This window comes from Setaria viridis, chromosome 3 (assembly GCF_005286985.2).
Source record: "Setaria viridis chromosome 3, Setaria_viridis_v4.0, whole genome shotgun sequence".
NCBI classification, from domain to species: Eukaryota; Viridiplantae; Streptophyta; class Magnoliopsida; order Poales; family Poaceae; genus Setaria; species Setaria viridis.
This window is the reverse complement of record NC_048265.2, coordinates 23,191,996-23,201,306: the sequence shown is the minus strand read 5'-3', so window position 1 is coordinate 23,201,306 and position 9,311 is coordinate 23,191,996. Positions and strand designations below refer to the sequence as shown.

The 9,311-nt window shown below is 45.1% G+C and overlaps 1 protein-coding gene across 5 annotated transcripts; it reads right to left on the bottom strand.

Annotated features, from left to right (window-relative positions):
• Positions 1 to 5,920: 5,920 nt before the first annotated feature.
• LOC117848867 (chaperone protein dnaJ 49) lies at positions 5,921 to 9,264 on the bottom strand. 5 transcript variants are annotated; one of them, XM_034730439.2, is made up of 4 exons: positions 9,141 to 9,197; positions 8,387 to 8,467; positions 6,808 to 8,023; positions 5,921 to 6,283 (listed from the first exon to the last, which is right to left on the bottom strand). In XM_034730439.2, the coding sequence occupies exon 3, from the start codon at positions 7,973 to 7,975 to the stop codon at positions 6,875 to 6,877; it is 1,101 nt and encodes a 366-aa protein (XP_034586330.1). In that variant the 5' UTR covers positions 7,976 to 8,023; positions 8,387 to 8,467; positions 9,141 to 9,197; the 3' UTR covers positions 5,921 to 6,283; positions 6,808 to 6,874. The 5 variants fall into 5 exon arrangements, with proteins under 5 accessions (XP_034586330.1, XP_034586327.1, XP_072148913.1 ...); XM_034730436.2 differs by lacking the exon at positions 8,387 to 8,467 and adding an exon at positions 8,862 to 9,028 and having other exon boundaries at positions 9,141 to 9,196; XM_072292812.1 differs by lacking the exon at positions 9,141 to 9,197 and adding an exon at positions 8,862 to 9,034.
• Positions 9,265 to 9,311: the final 47 nt, after the last annotated feature.

Genomic DNA, 9,311 nt, shown 5'->3' with positions numbered 1-9,311 from the left:
TAGCTCGCGGAAAATAAAACCCAAACCCCAACCAAGGGCGATAGAGATTATTCCCAACAATTACTATAATTTTTGAAGCTGAAGTTTACACCATTTAACAAACAGGTTCATAACTCCTTGTTTTCCTGGAGTTGGTGGAGTGGAGCTAAAAAAAGATGAATTTGGTAGAGTCGAGCTGTTTTTTTAGCAAAGCAGTACCAAACACACCTTTAGTAGACCATATGCTTCCAAATTAGTCCTAAAAGAGTTAGCGGCTTCTTTAGGCACTCCTGCGTACTACCCTGAATAAGAGGGAGGCTTTTTTCTAGCTTGCAACTAGGTATGTGGCCATTCGTTGCTACGGGCGATAAAAATAATTGAAGATTTAGAGCTCAAACATCGTGCAAGCCGTGACATCGATTGGATATTCTGGTTGAACTTGGTTAATGCTGGAAGCGTAGACCATGGTGAATCGTCGCCGTTCTCCTTTCACACAATCACACTCGTTTCTTTGGCAATACAATGCACATGCTGGAGTGCCATGCCATACATAGTATTACTATTGATGTGTGATGTCCAAATGGAGGCTCTGTTGGTGACCACGGAAGAAAGGCAGAGGAGCAATATACTTAGAGGATTTCTGTGCTTTGCCGGTCGCTGGTGTACGCGGACACAGGGTTATTTTATTTGTCCCGCAAACAAAGTGGAGAGGAAAACCAGTCGGCCATGTACCCCTTCATTTATAGGGACAAGCCTGTCTACGGCAACGTATTCAACCAGGATTTCAACCTATACAAGCTTATCTATGTCTCTTGGCTGATGACAAGGAAGAGCCTGACAAGGACAGCCGATGGAGTGAATGGCAAGTCCGATGTTGTGCTACGTATGTCTTAGAAAGCAAAGTATAACTTGGATTTCACGAAGCAAAAGGAAACAGATGCAGGAACGCCAGTCCATCTCCTAGACCCTTTCGTCAGCTGCCTGTTCTCCTATCATTGTACGCTAGGCAGCCGATGGAGGAAATAAAAAAAAAAGATAGCCGATGGAGGAGTCCGGTCTGCAATCAAATCGGCTACGGAAGGGGCATGAAGTCTTACACCCGTGATGGGGGCACGGCGCCCGCGCCCGGCAGCGACGACGCGGCATGTTGCTGCGAGTTAAGGTGACTCCGTGAAGATGACGACAAGACAGCGCGCTGCTAATGAAGATGGTGACGCCGCGAGGCTGTCGGGCTAGACAACAAGACGGTGTTGCTAACGACGCCGCCGCCGCGGGCCTGCTGGAGGTGGTTCGACAATGACGCCGCCGCCGGGCTGATGGAACAACAAGACGCTACTGCTGCCGACACCGCCGCAAGGTTGCCGGAACGGAGGAACGGCGCTCGGCGCTCGCTATGGCTGCTTTAATGGTAGTCTTTATGTAAACGAAAAATTCCTACTTTCCTTTCATTGAGGCACGAGGGATTCTTATTCCACATGAACAAAAGCACCTTTTTATTCTTTCATATACTAGGAGTTTTTACTTGGAAATAGACTAAATATAGCCTGAACAATCCTAAAACCCCTCGAAGGAGATAATAAAAAACCTAAAGCGAAAGGTAGAAAAAAATTTCTACTACCTGCCCAACAAAAAAAAGGTATTTGACAAAAAGAAGAGGAGAGTTCAGCATATGTACTTAGGAGCAGAATCAGGAGTGGCACATCAAGCAAGGAGATAGATAGCTCGTCAGATGAGGCTTGATGGATAGTGCATGGTGTTGGCTCAGGAGATAGTTCTTACTGCAAAATACTTGAAAATTTTATCTTGCAAAAACAAAAATAGCTTAGCTCTTCAATAATACGATAAATTGCTACCAAAGCCATTTGTTAACATCTTTGAAAAATCTTATACACATGCTATTTGTTTTTGCATTGAGGTTTGTCAAACTGTTTGTGACCCTTATGAGATTCATTTCATACTTTCATGATCAAGATCACGTACACCCCTTATATACTCATGCTGATTTCTACACTGTAAGTTACGCAAAAACAAGCCTTCCATCCACGCAAAAATATTCCATCTCTTTAACATGACTCTTTATATTTATTATGAAAAAGGATATGGGCTATGAAAAAAAAGAAGAAAGAAAAAGAAAAAATATTCATGCTCAAAAGCATTAAAAAAAGGAGAGAGAAGAAAAAAGAAGAAAGGTAGCCCATACACGAAAAAAGAAATAAAAAAGAGTCATGCAAAAAGGAGTTCAAATAAATTCCACATAGAAATTCCACACACACATGCACATCTTGATCTGATTGTATGAATTGTTTTTTCCTTAGATCCAGTTTTTGACTTTACAAAATATGCAATACAAGTACGCTTCCTCTTCATCCCCTACCCTGAGCTCAAAAAAAAACCTTACTAGAAATAGGGAGAAAAGAGGCAACCCAATACCTCAGTAAGGAACCATACACATTGAATGATCCGAGAAAATCATTTAAGGAGCAAGGTTATGTTTTGATTTAAAAATCCTTCAAAAAATCCAAGTTGTTTGAGCAAGAGAAGTAAAGTTGGCTTGATTCTTGTATGTTATCCGAGCCTTTGAATAAATCAGAAATGCGAGGGGCGCCAAATCTCATGATCGAGTGAGAAGAAAATAGAACAATTATATTATGAGCTCAATCCTGAATCCGACGGAGTGCTGTTATGGAAAATGGCCCAACGGAAAGAAGACGTGATAGGTGTCTCACTGCAGATGTCATGGAGGGAATAGAACAGTCGAGTGAAGAGAGGACCTCCACCACCGTGGCGGGCATCCTCTCCTTCCAGCGCGAGACGATATTCTTTCTAAGCTTTTTAGCTCTATATAGAGATATAGAGATATTTATTACCTGGTTAACGGTGGCGAGCGATTTAGCTGAGACATAAATCCATGGACGACGGCCTCGGTGAATCAATGGCCCTTGTGTAGCGATCGTCTCTGCCACCGTTAACCTTTACGCACAGAAGCAACTGAGCGATAATGCGGTGGTGGCGGCGGAGGCGATGTTTGTAAAGGTGGAGAGGATCGCAGCGTGTTCTGAGGCGTTCTTCCCCTTGGGCGCGTACACAATAATTGGAAGATCGATCAACGGCTGCAGTTTCTCGTTGGAAAGACCAACGGATGTGCGGCTTCTTGGCGGGCGAGGAGGGCGGGCTCGGGGAGAAAACAAGGATCCGATGGCAATAAGCCGTGTTGGTAAGATGTCGCAGGCACGGAGGGCTGAAAATCGATACTTGACAGGACAAAGAGGCGGAGGGCGAACGACAGACGAAGTTTTTTCGCCCTCCCACTTTTTTCTAAGCTATACGAGATGCCCATGCGTTGCTACGGTGAAACGACATTACTTAGCGCGTGATATTTTTATCATGTTGTGTAACTTTTTTTTACTCTAGTACTATTGGACTTTCCATACATGCAGGGGCAGATCCACCGTACAACGAGTGAGGGCACATGCCGTTCCTCAAATTCTAGCACTGTTTTAGTGTAGCCAGCACTGTAGTTCGTCACTCAGTTTTTGAGTTAGGTCCACCCCGCATACATATTTTTGCTATTTTTCAAGCCAATAAATGATCCCTAACATTTGGAAATTAAATATGCACCTAGAAATTAAAAAAATCTTAATACTACGTATGGATACATGTAATTTAATTTTGCGAAGTTCAATTCATTTGAATAACTCTCGCTCAATGCATCACAGCGTGAGAGCTACCTCACTTATCTCCCATCAACTAATGCAAAAATTTGATTTCCGATAAACTAAATAGTTAAGCAACTCCGTCAAACTCACCCTTGCCTGCTTGATTGCTCCGCATGCACGACTCGCTAGCGTATCCGTGTGCACGTGCGGCCGTCGCTGCTTATCCATGCCAGCATCCCGGACGTGGAACGGCGGACGACGCCTTCCGCGTTACCTCCACCGTCTCCCTTCATCGGCATCTCGGTCGCGTTGGTTCCTGTCGCAGATTCAGATTAAGGAGTTGGAAGGGCCGGGAGGGAGTCAATAGGGCTTGATAGACAAACGGGCCGAACTGAAGCTGGCACAATAATTGTTCACCTTCGCCAAAAGCCAGCCCAAAACTATCTCCGAGCCTGATAATAGGCAGAGTCATTATCGGGTAAAAAACTATGGCACACATCAACTCGATTACGGGTTTCTATTTTTCTTAGTGGAGATTCCAACAGGGTCTGGGGTCCACGGCGATCGCCGATCGCCCGAGCTATGCTGCTTCCTCAAAGAATTGAAGCAGGTAGAGAGAGCTGCTTCAGAGCAACTCCAATAGCATATGTATATTTAAGGGGAGAGAAGGTTTTGTGAAAAATTTTGAGCTCATCTCCAGCGGCATACCTAAAACTGTGACCTATATTCCGTTTAAGGACTAATCTGCGAAATGAATCATTTTTTCAAGGGTCAATCTGCAAAACAACACATCCTCTCCCCTCGCCTCTTCTTCCCCACGCCTTGCGTCGGCACCCCCGTCACCCGCGCCGACCCACCGTCGCTCACCCGCCCTCTGCTTCCTCTCCTCGCCCACCCTTTGCTCCCTCCCTCGCCCTCTAGCCGCCCTCTACTCTCTCCCCTCGTCCTCATGGACGACGACCCCGCCATGGAGTTACCTCCCGCTCGTGTGTGGCCGAGCTCGCCGGCCAAATCCCGCCGCCAGCCTCCACCAAAATCAAACCGCCGCTGTGCATCACTCCACCACATCTCTAGATCCACCTTTGACCTCTTCTCGTGCATCCTCATGCCTCATCCCGCCGTCGATTAAAATTTTTCTATCCGCCATTGCCACCAATCACCGAGCAAGCCGTTCCCGCCAAGAAAAAAAGTGTAGCCACCAATCACCGAGCTCGAACTCGCCATCGATCTCCGCCTTGGGGCCGCTGCATGCGCCTTTGCCATGGGGAGCTCCGTTCCCTTTCCCCTGCGTGCGGCAGAGCTCAAGCCCGTGCAGCAGAGCTCGTTTGCCCGCATGCGGCGGCACCCGCCCTTCACGGCGTGCAGCCGGTCGGTGCACGGCCAGGGCTGCCAGGGGCGGTTGGCGCTTGGTCGGGCGGTGCACGTGGGCTGCTTGGCTGCTCTGGAGGGTGGTCGGAAGCGAGGATGACGGCGGCGGGAGGGAGGCGCGCAGGCGGGGACGGGAGGGAGGGAGAGAGACGGAGCCCTATGACAAGTGGATCCAGTTGTCAGGATGGACGAAGTAAAAAAAAAAGGCAGAAGCCTTACTTGCTTTAATATTAGGTAGAGATAGACTTTAAGGCTAATCCCAGTGGGAGTTTCATAGAGGTTTCATGCACATTAAATACAGTGACCCACATGGTATGGTAGTTATGAAGTGAGAGAGGGAAGGAGTTTTATCAGGATAAAACTGTGTATACATTGTTTCCAAGACTATGAAACCTATTGAAACTTGCATTGGAGGCTATAGAGTTTCATTTCATCTAACCATATCCAATCACATGCCTCACAATTAAATGTCATGGGCATCCTATGAAATCGTGAAATGAAACTGTGCACTGGGACTCCCTGTTTCATTCATGAGAATACACCTCATGGGATGATGTGGCATCCTTAGAAATAGTGCAATGAAACCTTGCACTGAGACTAGCCTAATCATTTTTTAACTATATTCCAAGAAAAGTGTACCTCTGCCCAAAAATCCAGTTTCAAGGAGGAAAAGTTAAATTGCAAATTAATAGTTTGTGGGCCTAGGTGACGTTGCCGCTCAAGTTTACCGCTGATACATTTTACTCTATACGAGTAATGAGTAGAGGACGAGCTGGCCGTTTCCTCGAAAAAGAGAACAGCTCCTATCAGAAGCATCAAAGTACGACAAATATTCCACAATTCCAATTGCCTTTAAAGGGTACTCGTATTCTACAGCTAAGTGCAGGCATCCATGGTGGTAATTTTACTGCCAATCATAGCTTTGTCAACCAGCTTTCAAGGTAGATATTTGATAAAAAGAACAAGAAAGAATTCACATCCATTAACAAGTTCAGCAACTGGAGGCAAGTGCCAGGTGGTAATTGCTTCAGATAAATGATGGGCAGTATCAACATGAACAAATCGGTTGGGCGCCAGCCACCGCATCTCTTCATTTAGTAAACAAGGCCTGTATGCCCTTGATTTACTGGTTCGCGACTGGTGTACATCTCACACGTATATAAGTCGATTACAACAGCAGGTAGCATCTATTTCCAGGTATCGACCTTGTGTCATCTCACAAATAGATGGGTTATAAACCATACAGCTCATTTTTTGAGGAAAAAATTGCTGTGCTCCACCTGCACATTCCAACAAAGGTGCAAGAAACAAGAACTATTAAGACCCCCATATTCCAGACAGAGACCAAACCTAAGCAGTTAAGTTACTTGCCAGATAAACATATCAACTGAACAGATAAATCAAGTTCTTCATGAAATGACGAACACACATACAAGTTGTGTACGGATATAGAAGAACTGTTAGATCAAATGAACTGCTCAGGTTTTAAATGTTCTGCTGATTTCCATGGACCAACAACATCACCTAGAAGCTAGAAGCTTAATATGCTGATAAAGGTGGCCAGTGCTGGAACCAAGTCTACATCAGCGTTATGCTTCTAATAGTCAAAGCAACCAGCCTGAGCTCTACTCAAAAAGCTCTCTTTGTACAATTGTACACTACTCTTTCCCTATGAGTTAGCTTACCTTCTGTACAAGTCCTGGCTATACTTTGAGGCTATGAGAAAACTAAGAAATATTTGATTGGATTGCCAAATAAGAACAAGAAGCTTATTTGAATTGTGCAGGAAAAAATTGAATAATACCTGCGAAGACGAGTGACATTCTACCAAGGATGAAAATGAGAGACCAAACTAATTACACATGCACACATTATGCCACAGACAGGCTCCTTAGCCTGTCACAGTTAGGGGTAGGGTAGTCCTTGGCCCATTGACGCCGTTGGCGTTCCACATGGCAATATCTTCCAAGCAGACTCTTATAGTCCTTAAAAACATACTGCTCAAGATTCTCTCTAGATTGACTCCCCTGTGGAAACTGCTGATCAAAATCTTGTTTGCTGACAAAGTACTCCACCCCATGCTTTTGAGTGACCTTTGATATGGGAAAGTAATATGTCTTCTGAAGGGAATACTTGGGCTGTCGTACTGGAATGAATGCAAGAGAAACAATAAACAATACCACTGCAAGGTGCATTAACACTGTTAGGTTTATGCTGGAACCACCCTGCACTGTATGCTCCCTTCTCTGTTGCTGCTGTCTACCTGTTCCCCTTGCTCTGTAGGTATGCTGGGCACGAAACAAATTATCATGGGAGCCATAAAAGAAGGACCTGAATATCTCATCTGGATCAAAATCTTCTTCATAGTTATAGAAGCCATTTCTTGCTTGCCTCCTCCGTCTGGCCACTCCCTGCCTCATGGCATTGGGATATTGCTCGTTAAATTCATGGTCCTCAATGGTGCCTGTCTGATCATAAGTCTTCCGCGACTGATCATTGCTTAGGCACTTGAAAGCCTTGCTTACCAACTTGAAAGCATCCTCTGCCCCAGGAGCCTTATTCTTGTCAGGATGAACCTTCAGTGATAATCTCCTGTAGGCCTTCCTAATTTCCTCCACAGAGCATCTCCTCTCTACTCCAAGAACTGCATAATAATCCTTCTTCTTCCTGATATCCTGAACCACCCTAATATTCTCCTCAGTGTATACCTGATCAACATTAACAGGACCAACAGATTCTTTTGGTGTTTTGGGGTTTTCACTAGCTTGGCCTCTTCTCGTTTTGTCTTGGCAAGTAGCACTGTTCAGGATACCAAACTTCTCAGCTGGGCTCAACAAATCATCAAGTGGAAGACTTGGGTCCAATCTTTGAGCAATTCTAACTAATTTTTCTGCACGTTGCTTATCCCCAGATGCAAATGCAGATTTTGCAAGCTTGACAGATCTCAAGGCCTCATCCTTGTTCCCATCCATGAGCCCAATCAGCTCTGGATAAATAGGTCAAAACCCCAACCTGATTACCTGTGAAACAAGAATACATTTTTTTATGGCTGTTGAAAGATGTATAGAATGTTCCAAGCATTAATAATAAAACAAATTATCATCTAATAAGAATGACTAACTGCAGAACACATTGTAATTGCAATGAGACGAAATGAGATCTAATCTCAGACCCAAAATTCAATAGACATAAACAAGTGACCAGGCTAAGAATACAAAATCATTTTAGTGCTAAACCAAAATTTTGGTAGACCATCTACAACAGGTCAACAGCAGGTAGTCACACTGGTTATGTATGACCTAAACAAAACAGAAGGCACCACTGATGAACTCAGGACTATACTAACAGAAGGAAATGTCCTTGGCTCATAGAAATAAACTAACCGAGAAAGACCAAATGCATTTATCAAGTGGTTCAGTAACAATGAAGCTTTTTTCCCCTTTGAAAAGGAAACCCTGCTTATTCTGAAAAAGACAATAAGTGAATCTTTAGGCAAAGAAAACGTATTTGCAGTCCACCTAACAATATCGATGGAGAATTTAAACTTGCAAACTTGCCGGCTCTGAATAACTACAACAGGAAGTACTGAACAAGCATACAAGACCAAAACCCGCGAGAAATAGACGCATTTAGTGGAATGTATCAGGCAAGCAACAAAGATGAATAATAAACTCTCAACCATGAGAAAAAGAAGTTACTTCACGCCCCCAATTCTCCATGAAATTAACAACCACATGGATCGATGAGGTCTATATCGCTAACTGGTGAATATCTGCGCCACCCACGACTCCTAATCACGCGCACAAACAACACATGCGCAATTTTGCTACCTTTCGCACAGTAGAACCTAGTACTAACCTCAAAATTTCATTCCGACGCGCGGCCGACCCCAACCAGCCACCGATCTCCACTCGGCATCATCTAACCAGGACCTAAGCAAACAAGAAACAGGCGATACCATCCTAGCCATCCTCTCAAATCCTAAACAGCATGATCTGACCGCGATGATGGACATACGGAGAGTCCTGGACCTCCAAGGCCACCGAGAGGAACAGGGTGCGGTGAGCGAATCAAAGCGGAAACTAGAAAAATCCAAAGCTGGGATGGATTTGGGAGCGCCCGATCGGAGGAGCTTACCGGAAGAGAGGCGAGGCGAGGAAGACCACAGCTCCACCACCGCAAAGGACACGGCGATGGGCGCTTCACTTTTCTGCTAAGCCCCTCGACTTTTCCGTATTTTACGACCTGGTCTCTGTCTGGCTGGTTCCAGTGTTACTTCCGGGCCGGGCCCGCGCAGCACCAGGCCCA

Coding starts and splice junctions, on each gene's coding strand:
- LOC117848867 (XM_034730435.2), bottom strand. CDS start 7,975: ATGGATGGGAACAAGGATGAGGCCTTGAGATCTGTCAAGCTTGCAAAA.